General features: G+C 41.7%; 1 protein-coding gene across 4 annotated transcripts; it reads left to right on the top strand.

The window, feature by feature from the left end:
• The first annotated feature begins 1,178 nt into the window (after positions 1–1,178).
• Positions 1,179–13,445, top strand: RCAN3 (RCAN family member 3). Of its 4 annotated transcripts, none has more exons than XM_054802132.1 (6): positions 1,211–1,350; positions 1,992–2,025; positions 5,281–5,517; positions 9,671–9,844; positions 10,424–10,595; positions 11,296–13,445. In XM_054802132.1, the coding sequence occupies exons 3-6, from the start codon at positions 5,323–5,325 to the stop codon at positions 11,502–11,504; spliced, it is 750 nt and encodes a 249-aa protein (XP_054658107.1). In that variant the 5' UTR covers positions 1,211–1,350; positions 1,992–2,025; positions 5,281–5,322; the 3' UTR covers positions 11,505–13,445. The 4 variants fall into 4 exon arrangements, with proteins under 4 accessions (XP_054658106.1, XP_054658105.1, XP_054658107.1 ...); XM_054802133.1 differs by having other exon boundaries at positions 1,992–2,174; XM_054802131.1 differs by lacking the exons at positions 1,992–2,025; positions 11,296–13,445 and adding an exon at positions 10,678–11,282 and having other exon boundaries at positions 1,179–1,350.
• Positions 13,446–20,957: the final 7,512 nt, after the last annotated feature.

Here is a 20,957-nt window from a genome sequence, read left to right as displayed (position 1 = left end):
ATCTTACCTTTCTAAAAATGAATTCTGCTGTGCCCTGTTTTCTTATGAGGGAAAGGTCTGCACTGTGGACAAACAAATTACAAGCCTGGTAAAGAGGACCAGCTTAGCATTACTTTCTGCCTTTTTTCTATACCTAAACTTTAGAGGAAAGCATTTTGACCACAGAAATTTCAGTATTTATGTCAAAATCCTAACTGTCTTCTGACTTTATCCTAACTGTCTTCTGGCTTTCTGAGTGAGGACAAAGCTGTTGAACGACATTTTGTGTGCTTTTTGTGGAAAACTGAATACAACCAAAAAAAGGATGTTGATTTGTGGTTTCTTTAGATGTAAATGCACATGAGCCTTCATTTATGACACCGTTCAGATGACCGCTGTCTCATCTCATTGCTGGATTAAGCCACGATTTACTCTGAGACACACAAATTGTTGCTGTTCCCATCTGGCAGCTGCCCAAGCATGTCCACCACTGAGGCCAACTGTGAAGTAAACCTGAGTGACTCGGGCTGCCATCTCAGCGCGTACGTGGGCCTTTCACAGCAGAAATCTGCAAAGCACTGTGGTGCAGGTGCTCTACTCCCTGTCAGTCCTGGCCTCTTCTCTGGCTTTAGCCTTCAAGGTCACCTGAGCTTCCTGCTAGGACAACCTGAGGTGCTCCTTCCTCAGGTCTCACACAGCTCTTCAAGGCTGTTAATTAAAAACGTGGAAGAGGCCTCTGTCCTCCATACTCGGCTCTGCCAGCAACTCAGCCACTGACTGCTTCCCCAGAGCCAGTTCCTAGAGCTATTTCCAGCTTTTAAATCAATTCTCATCACTCTGAGCAGTCATCCCCCCAGAGAACCCAGGAAAGCCTTTCCTCCAGGCCAGGCAGACGGTGGAAGCCCCGTCGCCTCAGGGATCGATACGTGTAAAACACCGTTCATTTCCCCAAAGCGCCCTTTGCTGTGGAGACCCATCCGCCATGGAGGGCGGAATACCCCTGAAGCCCGCTGCAGGAACCACGGAGGAGCTCCGCGAGGGGAGGCGGGCGGCGGGAACGGGTACCCCCGCAGCCCCTCACGCTGAGACGATACACGCCCGTCCCCAGGGCCGCTACCCCTCCCTGCGGGGACGAGACTGGCGCATGCGCAGAGTCTCCCCCGTCCATCCGGGGCACCGCCTCCCCACCCCCCGCAGCTCCCTCAGGCGATGCAGAGGAGAGGGGGCGCGCGCGCAGGCGCATATCCGCCGCTCCCCTCCCGCAGCTGCTCCCTCCGCACGGTGACCGGCGGGGAGTGTGCATTCTCGCTGCCGTCCCCTGTGCGGCGACCCTTTTCCGCTGGTGCCGAGGGGATCCCCGCTGACGAGACGGTGAGCAACCTTCCCTGCATCTCCCCACCCCCGTCCATCTGTTGCTCCCCCCTCCCCATAGCCCGTCCCTTCGCCGGGAGTCCCGTCCTGAGGTGAGGCGGCCCGGCCCAGCCCGGCCCGGTGACGGCTCGCTGTGCCGCGCCGAGCACCGCCCGCCGCCGCCTCCCGGGCGGGTCGGTGAGGGCGCGGCGAGGCCTGGCCGAGCCCGCCCGTCCCGCGGGGCCGCTGCTCCCTGCGCCCTCCGCGGCTGCCGGGCGGGACGGTGCCGGCGAAGTTGTTTTTTCCTTTAACACTTCCTCGTTAGGGCAGAGACGGAGGGTTTAGGTTTATTTGAGTTTTTTTTAAAAGAATAATCCCAGAGCGGTCTTGTGCCTCCACCCTTGTGCTTTTCACATGCCATAACTCTGAACTTGGGTGTTGATCCCCGAGCCCGTGAACTTGCCCAGGGCTGCTCCCCTGACTAGACCAGTCCTCTGCGGGTTTGCAGGATTGAGCCCGAGTTTATAAACTCCTCAGAGCAGAGTTGACTCTTTATGTAGAAATTGCCATGTCGTTTTTAGTCCTTGTGAGTATATTTTGTTTTCGGGAAGCGATCTGAAGCGATAGGATGTGATAACATAAGTGAGCTGCTTGTATTTCAGCATTACCTGAAGAGCGAGTCCAGACCATGCAAAGGTAAAGAACACCAGTGCTGTCTGTACCGATGCTGTGATGAAGAACTAAAGCTCTCAATGGCAGAAGCTGCGTTTCCACAGTTTGCTTAAATTTTGGAAGGTCTTAAGCTTTGTGTGAAGTTGAAGAGTTTGCTTTTAAGCGTTTCAGAGGTACCTGTCACCTGATATTTAAATGATAAGCAGGTATTAATTCTCAGAAGAACAAAGGACTTAGTAAAAGGTCTTAGCCAAGTGGCTTTAGTTCTCGGAATCCTTTTAGTCCTGCTGTGTAAGGCCATTTAATCTAAAAATCTAAAAGGGAGTGAGTGATCAGAAAGCTCGCTAACAAGTATTGTCAGTTGTCTACGCAATGAATTTGCCTGTGATTCTAAATTGTATATCGCAGTAAGAATTAGCTGATTGTAATAAATAACTAGTATTTGTATATTTTCATTTCTGTCAGACTATCTTATAAATAGATACCTCATATTCCAGAGAGGTAAGTGAAGTAATTCCCATTTTGCCTAAGGGAAACTGAAGCAGAGCAGTTTGGCTGTTGCACTGATAATCACATTGGTGTACCGATCAAACTTGGAGTATTTCTGATTCTGTTGTTTTCTGATAATTGCACAATAAAATAGTTCTACCTAGTCTGTTAAAATATCACTTCTCACTGTACTGTTTACAACAGTACTTCTTAATCAGCATTCATACATCAGTCTTGCCTATCTCATCCTTATTTCAGGGAAGCTGCTAGGTATTCTTGGATTGCTCAGTAACCATGGTGGTTTGATACTGATTTGGGTGAAGTCAGGAAAAACAAGCAATCTGTGAAAAAACTAGAATTAACCATGTAGGTTTATGATTAAAAAAATCAGAACTGTGATGGATTTTTTTTTAAAAAAACAAAACATAATTGAAGTAGCTTTTACAGTTCAGTGCCCTCTACAGAAGCTTTTCAGATTTTTGTTTTTGTACTGGCAAGAAATGCCATACTGTAAATGATACAGAACTGTTGATCGTGTTGCTGAAGTATTTCCTTAACCTTGACTAAGATTGCTTCTATTAAATCACTTTCCCTGCAGACTGTTTGCAGGAATTCAAGGGAATAACTGCATTGTCTTCTGCAGCTTAATAATGTACAAGTTACTACTCTTGTTCTCTAAAGGGACAAGGTGATTTCTGGTAATTCAATTTTTGTTACTAGGTGAGAAAAAAATGTAAGCTACTTCATGGCAATGGGGAGGTTTAAACTGCCCCAGCTCTCCAGTGGCATTTATATGCATCATTTGAGACCCGCTGCCTTTTTACAGGCCAGAAAATATCTTCCAGTAAAACGTTTTGTTGCTGTATTTAAATGTTACAACACAACAAATTCGTATAAAATGAAACTCGAAGCCAGTGAGGCTGTTTGCTGTGTGCAGAGCTGTGTGCCTAGGCATGTTTGTGTGTTTTCCATCAGGATTCTTAAACTTCACAGTAATTGTGCACTCCATTAGTCTTATTTTCTTGATGCTTTTCCCTCCTTCCAGTCTGTTGACTTCATTTTGTAGTGTGCGAGGCTCAGACAGCCCAAACTTTTTAAAGCTCTTCACAGCATGGCCAACTTGACCAAATTTCACGTTGGTCTGTATGTTACCTTACTTCCTGTCTTATTCACCGTTAATTTAAGTCCTTGGATTTACGTGCCAGCATCTCCAAACTCTCCTTTTTCTCTTGGCTTGTTTGCAAGTCTCCTCATTCTTCGACTTGTCAGAAAACCAGGTTTTTGGAGCGGTCATGTGTGGGTTAGGTGTTTCTTATTGTGATCCGTACTCCTCTCTGATGGGGATGCTTGGGGAGGTAGGACCAAAACCATGATAAGGCTAGCATGTTGCTCTCAATTCTGTCTGCACGTAGCTTGGCTTGACTGTAGGTGTCTGTGTCCTCTTGCATGTTGGATTGATTAGCCCAGAACTCTTTTGGAGTCTGTGCTGCCAAGCCAGATGGTGGCTTTTGTTTTTTACTGCGTTGGTGTATTTTCTTTTCCTTTTCTCTTTCCTTCTTGCATGAATCAGCGAGCACAAAAAATTAGGTTTCCACCAGCTACATGTTCTCTTTTGCCTTTTAGACAGTTTTTATGTGTCCACACCGAGGTTACTCATTTAACTTAGCAGCACACCTTGTGTGTGTGCGTATCTCTAAGCAGTTCATAAATACTTAAAATAGATATTAAATCTTTTTTTCTCATTTTCACATGCTATTTCTCCCTAAGTACAAAGTGTTGAGAGTGTTTGGGTGTTGATAATTAGAAAACTTACCTTAAACCTTTTCCCATGAGGGAGCATGGATTTATTATGGATTTTTTAATGCATATTTGTTTCAGTTGATGGCATTTCTCAGTGTCTGCTTCAGAAAAATAAGCTAGTTAAGCAAATATTCAAATGAGATCATTGCCAATGAAACATAATATGTTTACTTGCCTTTTTTTTAGTGTTATATCACAAATTAACACCCCCTCCAAATCTAGATATGGTAGTTACGTGTTTTCTGTCACTTACGGTAGAATACACGATAGTGTGATGACCTCCTCATGATATTTGCAGCAATAGGTGGCAAAGTATGCTCTATTAAAATATTTTTTTATTGCATAAAAACTAGTTTTTTACCTAAAGTCTATTATTTAGCCTCTTGCTTGTTTGCACTTTTTTTTCCTTCCTTGACATGTTTACTCAAGGCTATAGATACTCTCTTACCTATGGGCAAGGCATTCTCTGGTGCTTAGGAGAAGGAAATGTCCTCGCATTAGGAGATCTTGGGTTTTGTTCCCATATCTGCCACTGGCTTGCAGAGGCTTTGGACAGATAATTTAATTTTGCTGTATGCATGTGTTCCCATTGATAAATTAAAGCTATTTCTTCAAATATCAGAAGACTACTCTGATTACTTGGGAAGTGCTTTTAAGTTATTAAATAAGAAATTCCTATTAGCTGAAAAGTGTGTCATGGAGAAAAGCTTCTAGAACAGTATTGTAGTTCTTGATTTATGTCAAAGTAAAGGGAGGAGAAATTTCATTTACTTGACTACGTGATTTTATCTTCCTTTTCATAGATTGAACAGCAGTGTCTGTATCCCATTTACAGAAATGGGATACAGTACTTCTGTTTTGTGGATGAGAGAACAAGTTTCATGTTGATTTCTATTCTTTTTTGTAAAATTACTTGCCTTAAAGAACAGTCAAAGCAGGAAGATGAGGTATCTTCACATTCTGTTTTGGTTTTGTTTTTTGGAATGGCAGACCCCTGTTAGAAACTTAAAGAAGAGTCGCTTTGGGCGAACGATGCTCAGAGATACTATGAAGTCCTGGAGTGACAGCCAGTCAGACCTCTACAGCAGTGACCAAGAAGAGGAAGAACAGATGATTTTTGGAGAAAATGAAGATGATTTGGAAGAGATGATGGATTTAAGTGACTTGCCTACCTCACTCTTTGCTTGCAGTGTTCATGAAGCTGTGTTTGAGGTACAGGAAGAAAAGGTAAGGTAGAGAGGCATTATTTGGGGTATAGTATTGTAAGTATAGATACAGCTATTGAACATTTTTGTATTTTCAGTGTATTACTCCATATTATAATTGGCGGGGGGAAACCAACCCAAAATATTTACCTGATAAGCTCGATCAGGACGAATACAAGTATAGTTACCAAAGAGCAGGTAATACTCCGCTTTTCTGGCATTTGAAATTGTCGATAGATACACAGTGCTTCTCCCATGAAAAGCTCTTCTGTTTTTGTTTTTTTTTTCCCCTCTTTATACGAGGTACCAAATCCAAGGGCAGATTTAAATAAAATCCGAAAGCAAATTTAAATGTTTTATTTCAAGACAAGGATTCTGTTAAAAGAACATTATACGTTTACAGCGTGTGTGATCTAACTTGAGCTAAGAGAACACCTTGAAAGTGGCTTAAGACCTTACAGAAAACTAAATCTTCTCTGGCTTGCTGACATTTGTATTCAGACAAATCTGTACTTTCCTTTTGCTTCCAAGAGCATCAGGAATAATTATGTGTACTACATGAGTGAGGGAAAATAGGAGAGGCTGATATGAAAGCTTTGGTCTGCAGCTTCTTCGGTTTCAGTTTACAAAAGTACTTATGAAGACTACGGTTTTGCTGAAAAGTTTTCAACGTCTGAAGGAAAGGTGTGGTGTCAGATAGGAAATGCTGCTCTGCCCCTTAGAGTTGCTAAATTCTGTACTTAAATGTGTCAGTTCGAGTATTTACTGTGAGCTGAATTCCTAAGCCAGTGCTCCTAACAAATGGACATAGTACATTCAGAATAAAGGAACAGTGATTGGTTGACAACGTGCTGGTGGTGTCACACAAACAGTTTGTAAAGCAGCTTACATATCCCCTTTTGGGTTGGGAGGATGATATTACATAGTGAGAGCTGTTATTCTTATGGTTTGTTGTAATTGTATTCCTATGGTACAAAAGAAAGGTGCCAGAAAAGGCAGTTGAGTCTTTGGTGGCTTATTTTCAGATGCAATGCTTCATTTTTTTTTTCTTTCCCATGTTTTATAGAGAGAATGAGATACAGTTCATTAGCCATTATTTATATGCCTGCTGTTAAATGGTTTTCTTCAAAGAGCACGAGTTTTTGCTAGCCTGCGTACATCAGTAGAAGAGTTAACTTTAACACACAAGGCTAGAAATTCATACATCGCCTGTTTTGTTTTCCAGTAAAAAGAGAGTATGTACATCATACGTCATCTAATTAAAAAAAAAAAAAAGCAAGATGACGTCTCCTTTTCTAGATAAATTTTTAACTCAGTGATGACTAATTTAAATTGTTACTGTTTCTACTAGAGCAGCTTGTAGTTCAAAAGACTTTTGTAAGCAGGGAGCACTCCATTTCTTTCAGCAGTTATTTCCCGTGGAAGAAGGTAGTAAAGCATCAGTTAATCAATGGAACATTAAATAATGCACTGAACTAATTTAACTCTGATACTACAGAAACAGCAGTGCCCCATAATTCATCATGTGTCTGGTGTAGAAAGATTACACTGGAAATGTTGCCTTGCTAAACTGTTTTGCACATAGAATCATAGAATGGTTTGGGTTGGAAGGGACCTTAAAGACCATCTAGTTCCAACCCCCTGCTAAGGGCAGGGACACCCTCTGCTAGACCACGTTGCCCAAAGCCTCATCCAACCTGGCCTTAAACACTTCGAGGGGTGGGGCCTCCACAACCTCTCTGGGCAACGTGTTCCCAGGTTCACATGTCTACATGTGATTTGTCATTTTAATGCATATTTGATTTTTTCCATGAAAGTATTCCCACAGTATGTCTGTGCATACAAGGTGTATCAAGGGAGGTGCGCTAGTTTTTTCTCCAGTGATACTGGGATAATTAGTTGCCACATTAAACCACTTGTATTTAACCACAAATTTACAATTTTAAATTTTTCATTTAAAATATAGTTTATAGATTGTACTGTCAAGCAAGCTCATCTAAGCTGATTGTCAAGCCAAGACATTAGTTTAGAATAGGGGAGAATTATATCTATAACTTGGACACTTACTATGCAGACTTCTTCCTAGTGCTTGGAAGAATAGAGGTGCTTTGATATATTATGTGGCTTTTATCTGTTTTATGAAATTCAGCTCAGTCAGCCCCTGGACACACATTTCAATGGCTTGATTTACTTCTGCCTACATCTTCTTTTAAAGGCTGAATGCACAGCAAAGAGTTCATGAAACAAATGGAAATTGTGCTGTCTGCACAAACAGAAAGCAGTTTGAAAATTTGTCGTCGTTTTGGGTTTAGGATTTTTAGGGAGGAGTGGGGGGCATCGGTGGCGCTAACGGTTTTGCTACCCAACTTTCTTTTCGTTCATTTGATAATGCTAGCAAAGCTAGCAGCACTTGCAGGCAAACTATCAAAATCAATCTTCCTCTTCCCTGATTTTGTAGTAGTCATAACTGCAAAAAATAGATTGCCTGGTTCTGTATGTAGGCACAAATATTTTATGCTCAGCATTTTCATTTATGAAATTTCACCTAAGCGAGTGATGATTGATATTTCTGGGGAGGAGAAAAGGCTAAAAAGACACTATTGATTTGAAATTTGTATTTATTTAATTGTTACGGTTCTATTTCTGCCCTAATTCTTTCATCCTTTTTTTTTTAATATTTTCTAGCTATATTTCTGGTTTTTTCTGTTGATTTGCTAAAGCAACACTTAACAGCAATTCAACATGAATTGTTTGTTGAATTTAATGCTGGCAGTTTCCACTTTAAGTGTTGTAAGTTAAATACACAGTATGTTTACAGAAAAACTGTAAGATGTAAGTTGGCATACATCTTTTAATAACTTTGTCTTCTACATGGCATCTAAAAGTGTTTTTTCAAGTTTAGTTCAAAGAGCAAAACATGAAAAATTCAGATGGAAACAATACGTACTTTTATTCTTTCTCAAATATTCACCTTTTGAGGGTAATGTCATGACTGGAACACTATCTTCATCATTTTCAATTGCAGGGTTGATCCACTAGATTGCAGTTTTGTGTTTGTCAAGTACAAAATTTGGCCAGTGTGCAGAAGGAACAGCTTTTCTGATTTAACAAAGACCTTGACATTGTACAAATAGGAGAGAATTACACAACAAAATAATATTTTTGTTAAAACTAACATAGGGATCATCTGAATCATTTCTTCAGTTCTATTTAAAATGACAGCCTCTCATCCTGTAATTATTTTTAGAGGAATGAAGACATCAACAGGATTTTTGTAAAGAGATCAGTGTCTATTGGAATCAAGTGAATTCACTATTGTCAGTGGAAAGAGTTCTTACTGACAAAATACTCCTTTTCTGCTTATTTGCCTATGCAGATCTCCGAGTAACTGAGTATTATCAGAGCATAGTAAAGAAAATTGAAAAGCGATTGCTTGCATACTTCTCATCTATTGATTTTAATCTGACTTTTTACAGTGAATGAAAATTTACACTAGGAAATTTCCTAGTGCATTTATGCTGGGGGAAAAAAAATCTGCAAATTAGGTCTCTTGTAGATCTAGAGAACTAGTAAATTAAAACAGATTGAATTTCATAACAATGCAGTTGTTATTTGTTAAGGAGCTTGAGGATAAGATTCCATATTCCATAAACCATGATTTTTAAATTTTTTTTATTTTTGTGAACAAGTGTTGGTTGTTTAGTAATAATAGATTTTTGTCTCTTCAAAAGTAGTGTTATTCATTCATCCTAAGAATGTTGACATTTCCTTAAGCACTCAGTACTTTAGTTTACCTAATATAAAAATTAACCCACTCGCATAGTATTTTTGGAGATGCTTGGGTGAAAGTCATGTGCAAATACCAGTGGTTTTGTTGACATCTGCACCTCTGAGTAACTGTCGCTAGGTGGCAGCTTGCGTATTAAGAGTTTTATAGGCTTGTTCACATCAATGTGCTCTCGGAATTTAGATGTTAGCTGTGAAACAAAGCAGTACTGCAGTTCTGAATACAGATTTGCAAGTCAGGGTAACTGAGGGAATTATGGAATGTGCAGGTTTAGAAAGCGATTAAGGAAATGAATGGGATTTGGGAGAGGAAAGTGAAAGGAAAATGTGTTTTCATTGAGTGAAAATGTTCATTTTGTGTTTGGAGAATCTTTGTACTTCATCTCTAGGAAAGATTTGAAGCACTTTTCACAGTCTACGATAATCAAGTTACATTCCAGTTGTTTAAAAGCTTTAGAAGAGTAAGGATAAACTTCAGCAATCCCGAGGCAGCAGCAAGAGCACGGATAGAACTGCATGAAACTGACTTCAGTGGAAAAAAGCTGAAGCTGTACTTTGCGCAGGTATTATGGACACTAAGGTGTTGTACATGTGTCCTCATCTCTTCTTTGTTCCACTTTTGCCCATGAGTTTCATTTGTGATAAATATCTGAAGCTACCTTCAACCTCATTCTTCTATGCCGAGATGTGTTACTTTCACTCATTGAGGAAATCATGCTTTAGGGGACAGTTTTGCTTTTCAACTTGAACTTACGGAGTTGTAATTGGTATGGAACAGTCGCTGCATAGTGACAGAAACCATCTTAGCCCGTACGTAAACAGAAATGTGCTGAAAGAAAGAAAGTGGGTCCAAAGATCTCTTTATAATAGATGCTTTACAGGCATATTGTTGGATTAGCAGCTTGCATGTCATATACAGCTACATTGTCAACACTTCCATAGGCCATTTTCTGACCTGCAGCATTTCTCTGAGGTGTCATACCAACAACTGACAAAAGCTGTACTACTCTTATTTTTAAAGCTAGGCTGAATTAAGCATTGCTAATACAGAGAATGGGCATGAATTACTGGGGAAGTAGACTAAATAAAAAGAGAATTAATATTTGTCATCTTATTCTGTATCTCCTGGCTTTTGTCTTAAGGTACAGGTATCCAGTGAAATAGGTGACAAGTCCTACCTCCTTCCTCCACAACCTGTTAAACAGTTCTTGATATCACCACCTGCATCTCCCCCAGTTGGATGGAAACAGAGTGAAGATGCAACTCCCCTGATAAACTATGACTTGCTTTGTGCTGTCTCCAAGTTGGGACCAGGTAGGAATATTTACATGCTCTTGTTGTGTTACTTTACTTCAAAAATAGTTACTGAGGGAACTTACCTACTTATCTTTCACAGAACTGGATTTTGTGATCCCAGCTCCATCACATCCACATACTGAATTTTGTCATTCTCAGTATTAAGTAATAAACAAGAGGAGACAAGCAGTATCTTGCAGATGGACAGCTCCAGTGATTAAGGATGCTAATATGTACTATTGTGTTTCATCGTCAAACTCCTTTATGAGCTGTTTGCTCATAAAGGAAACGTGCTGTTAGCTTTCTGTGAAAAGCAGGGAATCAGGAGGCTTAATGTTTTCAAATGCTTTTGCAGCTTTTCTTTTACAAATGTCGTATAAATGTACAGCATAAATGATGTCACTTAAAAGTTTGTTCGGTGCTTGTCCTCTGATGTATTCGGTGTTTCATGATAGTTTTTTACATCCATCTATCCCTTCATTTAAATAGCAACTAAAAGATTTATTGTATTCAAAGTACAGTTCAACAGATACAGGGACTATTTTAAAACATTTAACAGGCCTAGTGAAGCGTAGAAGTTGAGCAAACTAAAGATGAGATAGGAGTAAATGAATATTTGGTTGTTTTACTGCAGATATTAAGGACATTTTGGGATAAAGTGGCTTAATGATTTTTCTTGAGGATGTTCTTAGCATGAGTTTTGTTTGCTGCTCTTTAGGGGAAAAGTATGAGCTTCACGCAGGAACAGAGTCAACTCCGAGTGTAGTTGTCCATGTCTGTGAAAGTGAGACAGAGGAGGAAGATGAAATCAAAAATCCCAAACAGAAGATCATGCAGACAAGGCGTCCAGAACCACCTGCAACAATACTGAATGAACCTAAAGCATTTGATTGTACACTGGAGGTAGGCGGTACTATGCACTGTTGAATTGTGTGATGCTCAAGGGAGTATCAAAAATCAGACACTTAATGAGTACATGTGTTTATGTCTGTACTGCTGCTATATGTTATATATAGCGACAACAGATTTTACTTGTAGTTGTCTCTCATGTTCAAGATTTTGGATGCCAATGCTCTGAAAAGCACTTTAATTTTAGGGACTAGTCCCCCAAGTGTAGCAAATCCACCTGACTTGAAATAGTGAAAAATAGGAAGTCTGGTTGTGTTTTGTTTGTTTGTTTTTAAGATGATATTCTTCTCTTTATACTGTACAGTGTGATGTACCAAGTGCTGAAATAATATCTTATTTACTGTCCCAATTGGATTCAAGAAAGTTCGTTGTATAGCAATTAAAAGCTGATTTGTACTGGTACAACAGATTCTAATTAATATAGCATTAAATGCAAGCGAAACGTACTCTTTATGCTAAAATTCCTTCCCAGCTAGTAATCTTCTGAGGTGAAGATTAATCTTTGCTTTTCTCAGAAATGCCAAGTATGCATTTTTAATTTGACATGAGGCACAAATACACGTATGGAACTAAATTCAAGTAGTTTTGCTAACTACACAGAGAAGAATACAGGAGGAAGAACCACAGACCACTGAGCAGACAGACTCCGAGTCTGTCCCCAACACTACTGCTGCTACTATCTGTGACGGTACACTGACGGGTACGATGGTTTGCACTGACACCTTATTAGGAGTGAATTGCAATGTGTAGAGGGAAATATGGATTCAGCTATTGAATGTGTTGTCTCTGAGCCTCTCTGAAAACATGGTAATGTTTGTTCCTCTACAGTCCTAGAGACTGCCTACACTAAATAAATTCAGTGACTGTTATGTTATGACTAAATTATGTTAGGAGATAAACCAGCCAGGGTTAATTTTTAACTTGTGCTCCTAAACTTCTCTAGTCTGGCATTTTCTTTTAAGACAATCAGTTGTCTGGCTGAGCTAGTTTTTATGCAGTTTCTGCCCTTGTTTGCTGTGTGTCATTAAGACTTTTGCTGTGTGGCATCCTGTCTGTCTGATAGAGCATTTCCTACTTTTGAGACCAGGATGCATCTTTTGAAATACAGATCTTTAATTTTGTGATCTTGTGTTAGGTGTTTTAGTAGGAGGGAAATAAACCTCAGTATAATGACACATGCTCCTATGCTTTTCTGGTATTTTATAACCAACCTTTTTTAGCCTAGACAGATTCTTCTTTTTTCTATTAAAAATAATTTGTGAACAAACCAGGCTGCTGATGTTCATATATATAAATCATTCAGAAATTGACCTTTTTCAAATTAATTCTAGTGTGTTTTGATTCTACCCGACATACTTACTGAATTTTCAAAAGTGTTTACGCTTGATTGACGGCAGAGAGAAAAAGTAATGGTCCTGAATTTGCAAGGGCATGGTAGCTTTCAATTCCGTATTGTGCCAGCTCGTGATCCTTTCCTGCCACCAGCTTCCAGTTGCAAAATGGGATCCTGCAGGCAGGTCCTTGTTCCAGAGGCAGGAATAGTATATATTAAAAAGGTAGGAAAATGGGTTTTGTTCGTCTTGCCTCCACAGGCATGATATTTATGTATCTCTTCAGGTATTAAAAATCACTCAGAGTCTGACTTCTCTGTCTCACTGTTCCACGTTATTAAAAAAACAACAAAAAAACTTGTATTGTTGATCAGGCTTGTGTATTTTTAAAATTCCAGAAGTCCGTTTTGGATTTTCTGTAGTGTTTATATTTTGTTAATGGTTTAATTTCTACCCTATTGTAGAAGTTGCTGTAAGTAGGAATAAGTGGAAAACCTTCAGAAACAGTTTTATAAGGCAAATCAAGCAAGTAATGTTGTCAATGTGTCTTGTGTAACATGTATAACAACTTGCATTCCAACATCTTTCACTGTGAAAAGACACTTAAAATAAAAACAATGCAGTGCCATTCGCGTGCGGTTTTTTTAACTGTATTCCACATTGGCCCAAGTTTGATAGTTTTCTAATAGTATTGTATGCTTGTGCAAGTGAGTGAACAGTCGAGATACTTTATGGTCTTCCTTTAAGTAAATTATTGGAAAAATAGTCCTGAAGAAGTTAGGGATTTCAACAGAAAAGTCCTGGGAAGAGCTGGGCTGAAGGAGGGACTGAGGATGTTTTTCTGGTGGTTTTGTGTGCCTGTCACAGCAGAGTTCCCTTTGGGTGTTACCTCGCAGGGATTTTGAAGGGGAGTGTCACGCTTGCTTAGAGTGTTGCGGGAGAGAACATCCACTTTGGGTGGCAGTACTGAGCTCTGTAAAGGTTTTGTTGTAATAAAGATAATTAGATACTTGTTTTTCAGAAATCTCCCCAGGAAGGGGATGGTCAGACTTTATATGAAATGTGCATGCATCGATCAGCAAAATTGTAAAACATGAGCTTGTTGCGCAGCATGTGCTTTTGTCACCAGGTTCCCCTCAGATCAGGCAAATTTCGGCAGTGTCTTTGTGTTAGTCAGTAGAGTGAGGCTGTGCGCCCTTCTGACACACATTGGCACCATAGAATTGAATTATATTAAAAACGCTACAGAATCACATTCCTTTACTGTATGTGAAGCTGTGCCTGGTTTCTGTGGCAGTGCCTAGGAGCCCCATTGTGCAAATATAATGGGAGACTTTGTCGAGCGCAGTATCTACTTCAGAATGTGTGGCGAAGGCAGGGGTTCGCAGGAGCCGAAGGGAATTAGGTGGCTGGCTCCTTGCAAGCACTGATGTGGGTGGGCAAGGAGGAGGAAAAGCAGAGGCTGCACGGAAAGGAAACCTGAATTTAGCCATCGATTGGTATTAGAAGTGATTCCGCTCCACTTTCACTCTGTCCATAATCTCCAGGGTGATAGTGCCTTCCTTGTAACATGAATGAATTTAAAGTTTGCTTTATTCATGTGCTGATTCAGTAATGACCATCAGAATCTGTTTCTCTTAATCACTGACCTGTTATTAACTGAAGTGCTATTTTTAGACGTAGGCTTGTACAGAGGCACCAGCTCAGTCCTTTTCTGAGCTTGCGCTTTGTATAAATAAATATCCCAAATTCCTTTAAAGCATTTTTCTTGAGAGGCAGCTGAAAAAAATGTATGGTCTTTTCTTTGGGAAGTCTGCCTGTGTGTTCTGGAGAAAAAGTTGCCAGGGGTGCTTTGTTTTTATTTTATAATAGCTAAGAATGGGCCCTATTTTTGCTTCTCGTTCTATTTCTATCTTGTTACTGAATTGCTTCCCCCCCCCCCCCGGAAGACCTCATGCATAAAATGTCTCCTGCTTAATTTATTCCCTGAAAGGTTATAGTTCCATTTTTGTCTGGTTTTGGATTACTGATCTTTTTTAGCCCAGAACAGAAGATTGTCTTATGAATCTTATGCTTACTGGATTTTGTTTACTCGTTCCGCTTAATGTGTAAAACTTGCTAGGAGGGGTTCATGGTCCAGTGTGCTCTGAACGTGGAAAGAGACCATGGCCAAGCCTCATTCCCTTGGAGAAAAATGCAGAAATATTTCCTTTATGAAGCCAAACAGGAGGCACACACCTGGCTGGATCTGTGAGCCTTTGTTCCTGCGTGGGCTTATGCGGCACCTGCAATACGTCATTCTGTGGCCTCTCCATTCTGCATGTGTGAAGGTCAGCCTGAGGTGCGGAGAGCCAACAACGGAGCTGGGTGGTGAAGCTGAAGTCGGCGGGAGGGAACTGTGGTCCTTGACACCTCCGAGGAATGTGTGTTAAGCAGCTGTTTCCCTTTCTTTTGAGTAAGATAAAACACTTTTTCTCCTGTAAGTATTGACCGAGCTGAAATTTGAGTGAGTGTGACTTACAGGGTTGTCCCCTAACATCAGTCATATAGCTTGAGGAAGGGAAGGATACTTATTGCGATCTGTTGTTTTGCTGTGTTAAGTAAAATATAAAAATTACAAAGCCCGTGTCCTTTCTGACTCGATAGCCAGTATCCCTGTTCCTGTTTGACTAACATGGCACAGCAAGCAGGGATTAGGGCAGGCACCTGGGTTTCCATGTGCTCTTTTGCTGGAGCAGGTCACTTCATCTCTGCAGTTCAGCTTCGTCCCTCGCAGGGGCGGTTTGTAATTTTTGTATGGCTGCGGGTACAGGTACAGTACTGAGGTCCTGACTTCATAATACAAATCTAGACCTGATAATGAATTTCTAGTAGGTCGTGATACCCCTTGTAATACGTCAGTTCTTTCCCTTTTTTTTTTTTTTTACTAAGGCAGTTCCAGTATATTTGCTTTGCTCTCTACCCTTCTAATTGCAGGCAAACAGGCAATGTAATCAGTGGTGCCGTGCGCTGATCTTAGGCTCCAGGAGGAGTACCAAACCTACTTGGAAGTGGAAGCTGGATGTATAAATACAGTGAGACTTAACACATTATTAGGTTGTGTTACTTCCTTATGATTTTTGAAAGGCTGCAAAGTGAGCCGGTAGTTTGTGATGGAGAGGTACGTTATGTCTTTTGGCATTCCCTGACTTCATGTAACAATGTATAAACCTAGTGTATGGCTGTAGCTAATAGTATAACGGCTAGAGATTTAGGACCTGGTGAGGGACTTCTTCCCAAGCAAGCTCTTGGGAAGGTCACACCCTCCCTCTCTTTTGGCACGTAGGCTTTTAGAGAACACATTTGCTTTTATTGAGCTTTTACTTGGCTTCGTTGTAGATGTTCACACCCCTTTTCGAGCACTGTAGTAGCGATGGCACTTAATAAATTAAGGTGATTTTTTTTTTTTAATAATCGGAAGGGTACTTAGCACGTTGTGACGCCTGGAAACAATTGCACTTGGCTTTTTTTTTCCTAGTTTGCTGTATGCTGTTTCATTCCAGTGGGAACCTCTATATTTATTTTCTATTGTAGATGATATTTCATACAGAAACTCCAAGACTGTTTTACTTGAGAGGATGTAATTGTCTGTCTTTAGATACCCGCCACGAAGGGCACGTAATTGTTTAGAACAAAGCTGTGAGAATCAGGAGATTTGAATTCTGCTTCAAACTCTGCCTTGGATTTCTGCGAGGAAGGAACATAATCTATCTTCTGTTGCAGTTGACGGTCTTGGGGGCTTGGTACTATTTTTCACCAATGTTTGAAGGGATGGGAGGGAATCATGCTGCCTCCCGTGTTTTGTCCTCACCAGAGATAGACTGCTCTGCACTAATGAGGATACTGGCCCTGGACGGAGTTGGAGTTTCTCCAGACCTCCTCTTTTGGGGAGATTCTTCTCTACGCTACGTGGGTGGAAGGAGCTGTTACTTTTTATGCTTTTGCATTTGTCATGCTGTCGCTGTGAGGTTTGCGGTGTCTGCCATGCACAGCACAGTGTCAGCCAGTACGTTTCATGGTTCTTCTGGTGCCCCGAACCATGACTCTGATGTCGGAGGTGTCTTGACAGCTCAACTGAGCAAAAGTTATGCTCGATACTCTCTGTTTTTTTTTCCATTAAAAACTCCTTTGGCCTCCAAAACAGTAAGATTGAGAAGCTTCTGTGCTGCAAAATGCCAGTTCCATGTGCACAGAAGCTGAGCTACACGTTGTCTGTGAGCCCTCTCCTTTTCTGTCCGCACTGTGAATCTTCCTTTCCATCTATGGCAGTATCAATAACAGATGAAACAAAGCAAAGAAAATGAGAAATTAGAGGCCTGAAACCCAGTGCTGGTAAACGATCCCAATCTCTCCCACAAACACTATCGTCTCCAGCTTTAAGCTGATATAAAATACTGCGTGCAGTGAAAGCAACGCTTTTGAAACAGCTGAACCTTCAAAATGCACTACCGTGACCCAGAGTCAGCGATCAGGCTAGCAGCACTTAATACTAGCATCGTGCTTATGCAAGCATTAGCTAGTCTTCCGGTATCTGTTGACATCCTGGCTCTGGAACCTTGTTAGGGAGAAACTCCTACATGTGCAACACCTTCCACCTTCACGATTTCACCAGGCTGCTGAAGATGGGCTTGCTTTCTTCTTGGTGGTGGTAACAAAGGCCACGAAGCCCTCTTCTTGATGTCAAAATGGCCAACGTGCTGCCCTGAAAATAGTTGACTCTGGAGACAAGGGGGACTGAGTGTGTGCAGGTATCTTCAAATTGTTGGTCACTTTCCCAAATCTCAGATTTATCAAGGCAGCCAACAGCTGCCTGAGGAGCCAGATTCTGGGTAAATCCAGCCTCCGAGGCCTGGCAGCTCTGTAAGGGTGTGCCGTGCTGCGTGTGTTTGTGTAAGCTCAGAAACACTCTGGAAGGTTTATTGCAAAGATAGGCAAGAAGCATTTGTACTGAGTCGAGCCTTGCCCAGTAGGCTCCACGCAAGGCTGGGGATCTGCCAGGCACTGTAGCGTCCATTAGGATTGTTCGGGGTCCAGTTGTGCCTTACACCGGATCCAGACGTAGATTTTCATCCTGGAGGAAGGAACAGGGATCTGGAGAACAGCTTATAACGTACCTCGCTGCGCTGGTTTTCATAACAATTCACAAAGACAACAGGAAAGGAATTTGGTGAAAATACAGAGCTTTTTTTCCTCTTTCCACATTAACGTGGCCTGCCTGACAATCCCAGTGGCTGGTGTCTCCTTTCTTGTACTATTTAAATTGAGTTAGGACCATTATTATTAATTATTATTATTATTAACTTACATGTAGCTGTACCTCTTCCAAGTTACGAGTGCACGCTGTTGAAAGAAGCCCCTTCTCTATAGCGAGATACAACCCAGGGAAGTATGCAGCTGGATACCACTCCTGTTCCCAGAAGAGCGCCTCATGTTCCTTCTTGTTTATGCAGGATGAGGCAGTAATTGTAAAGAAACCAATCAAACTACATCTATTCCTTTGAAAAGATGAATGGTGAGTAATCCTTACTGAGATTTCAGTCTGTGGTTTTAAGGAGCTGCGATATCTGCATGGGGTTTTAGCGTGATTGAGGCAAAAAGATTTAGCAGCTAGTCACTAATGTGGGTCTTTGTAGCTACACACAAAAAAAATTGTGCTAAATAATTGGATCTTGAAAGTCTTAATTTTTAAACTCTGGTGAGAAAACCTCTATGTTTTTGTTCTGTGCGGTTCAGCTTGGGGTTCAGTGTAGAAACCAGTCAGTCGTGAATGCCAAACGGAAGCAAGACCTGTGTTAGGAAAACACAAATGTTTCTTTAGGAGGTAAGTATCTGTTTACCGCAATGGGATGGGCAATTTTTTTGGCTCCTTACAATCTGCACTTGGAGTCGAGCACCAGCTTATAAAATGTAACGTGTGGCTGTTGCTTTCTCTTTGCTGCAAGCACTGAGGTGCCCGGCACCAAGGCAAGCTTAGGTTTATGAATGCAAGCTTAGGTTTACGTATACCATCTTTATCAGCGGCTCCCAAAGCGCTTTACGTGGTGAAACACTGTATTTGTGATCAGCACTTGTATTTCTCCTCCAGAGCTAGATCAGGCAGGCTGTCGTTTGTGGATGTGTTTGCTGCCCTTTCTCTGCCTCCTCCAGCCAGCTCGAATAAGCAAGGGAAAACGCACACATTTAGGAGTGTTTTGTTTTGCTCCAACAAGACGTTATACAGCCAGAACTTCAGAGACCCGAGCGCCTGCCTGGTTCCAGTCCCTCACCAGCACTTTCTGGTAGTGTGTGTGTACCCGATGTACAGAGCAACCCTGTGATATAGATGGTTTCAATTTCAATCTGTTATTTCACAGAGTGGAAAAATACTTGGTGAATCGAGTGGAATTAACGATGTCTGCCATTTCAGCATGTCGTATTTTGTACCAAAAAGAGTGTGCAATGCCAAGTGCTGCGTTTAGATCCTAATGCTCCTCATCTGGGCAGACAGCACAGCCCCAAGCCTGAGCAAGATAAGGGGATTTTGTATGTCTGCAGTGAGATGTAGCTGCAGGTATCGTGTTTCTTTGCATAACTGAGTTGCTGCACGTAAGCAAGGGAAACTAGAAGTGCTTTTATAACTGGGTCTTGATGGGAAGAGAGTGACCTGGCAGCATTGCTGCCTGGCTCCAGCTGGGTATGAGCGGTCTCCCATCTCATGCTCCCTGCTGCGGTGGTCGCTTTGGGGTGCTGCGTCATGACTTCTTTGCTCCCATGGGATCTGTCAAGGCCACTCCTCCACCACCACCTTGTGAGTGACCCAAAATGAAGCATTTCTCACCCAGGAAGAAGCTGAGAGTTGCAAGGTAAGGAAGCACCTCATTTTTAATCCCGACTTCTCTGCAGGCTGTGTGTGCAGCCTGGGATGGAGCCGTCTCTTGAGGTTGATTCCCAGTTGGTGGTGGTTTCTCTAAAGCAGCAGCTTCTGGAGAAACGTGATTGTGTAAGAATCTTACCTTTTTTTTGGGGGTGAGGGGGTGTGTGTGTCTGGTTTTTTATTTCCTTCCTGGCTGCAAAGGAAAAACTGTGATTTAAAAACTAGAAAGAAATATCCCTGTGAATGTTGATACTTACTCTAAATTTTGTGATTTTTTTTTTTTTTTTTAAACAAGCTCTTGATTTTTGGAGCCAGCTCTTGATCTCTCTCTCTTCCGTTTGCTTATCTAACCCCAGCTGTGGGCTGGAGAAGTTCTGGTCCTCCCTTTGAAGGCTTCATTTAAAGGTGAACAAGGCAGGTACCTACCTGCCAGCTTCTGTCAGTAGTAGGTTCTCCAGCTTTGAAAATATTTTGAATGTTAGACAAAATCTTTTGTCCTCTAGATCTTTCTTTTCATCTTTCCTTCTGGCAGACCCAGCAATAACAAGCCGGTGCTCTCTCTCCAAGCTCTGCCTCTGTCCACCAGTGATTCATTAATGAGCTTGTTTGCTTTAGCAATGCCTTATCAGTGAGATGATTAGAAATGTGCCATGTTGGCATTCTGCGATACCCGGGCTCCATGGCTGCAGACACTCGTGCGTTCAGACTAGTCGGCACGAGTTTTGACCTCCAGACTACTGGAAGTGAAAGGCACCCGTGTTTGGAGGGTGAGAAAGGTGAGGTTCAGGGTTGCGCTGGAGGAAGCTCGGTCCTGTGGAGCTGCAGAGAAGGTGCTGATGTGGAGGGATGGAGCAGCCATTCAAGCGTGCCCTTGGGGAGGAGGCCGCAGAAGAGTGATGCACTGTTCCCCGCTGGGTTCAAGGAGAAGCTGCCTGCTCTCATTGACCAACTTCTTGCATGAAGGTGTGCGTGGGACCTGCAGCAATCCTTACTTTTGCTCCAGCTGGCACAAACCAAGCATTTGAAACTCATCTTGCCAGGAGCCCCACCTTTCCTAGAGCCGTCCCCAAAGAGAAGCTGTAAATGCAATAGAAAATCTTGGTTATGTGCTCATGTCACTGATTGTCTCTTATTACTTTCAAACTCAAGCAAAACTCTGGGCCAAGGATGCCAGCCCAGACCCCCACCCTGGACTTTATTGCCCACATGACACAGCAGAGATGAGCAGGAGCAGAAGAGTTTTGCTGG

Source organism: Grus americana, chromosome 23 (genome assembly GCF_028858705.1).
Source record: "Grus americana isolate bGruAme1 chromosome 23, bGruAme1.mat, whole genome shotgun sequence".
Taxonomy (NCBI): domain Eukaryota; kingdom Metazoa; phylum Chordata; class Aves; order Gruiformes; family Gruidae; genus Grus; species Grus americana.
This window is presented reverse-complemented; position numbering and strand designations above follow the sequence as displayed.

Bases quoted from the DNA above. Each gene is read 5' to 3' on its own strand.
- RCAN3 (XM_054802130.1), top strand. From the start codon at position 1,189: ATGCAGAGGAGAGGGGGCGCGCGCGCAGGCGCATATCCGCCGCTCCCC. The intron at 1,351-5,280 runs GTGAGCAACCTT...TTGGAATGGCAG, and splicing joins GGATCCCCGCTGACGAGACG to ACCCCTGTTAGAAACTTAAA. The intron at 5,518-9,670 runs GTAAGGTAGAGA...CTTCATCTCTAG, and splicing joins TTGAGGTACAGGAAGAAAAG to GAAAGATTTGAAGCACTTTT.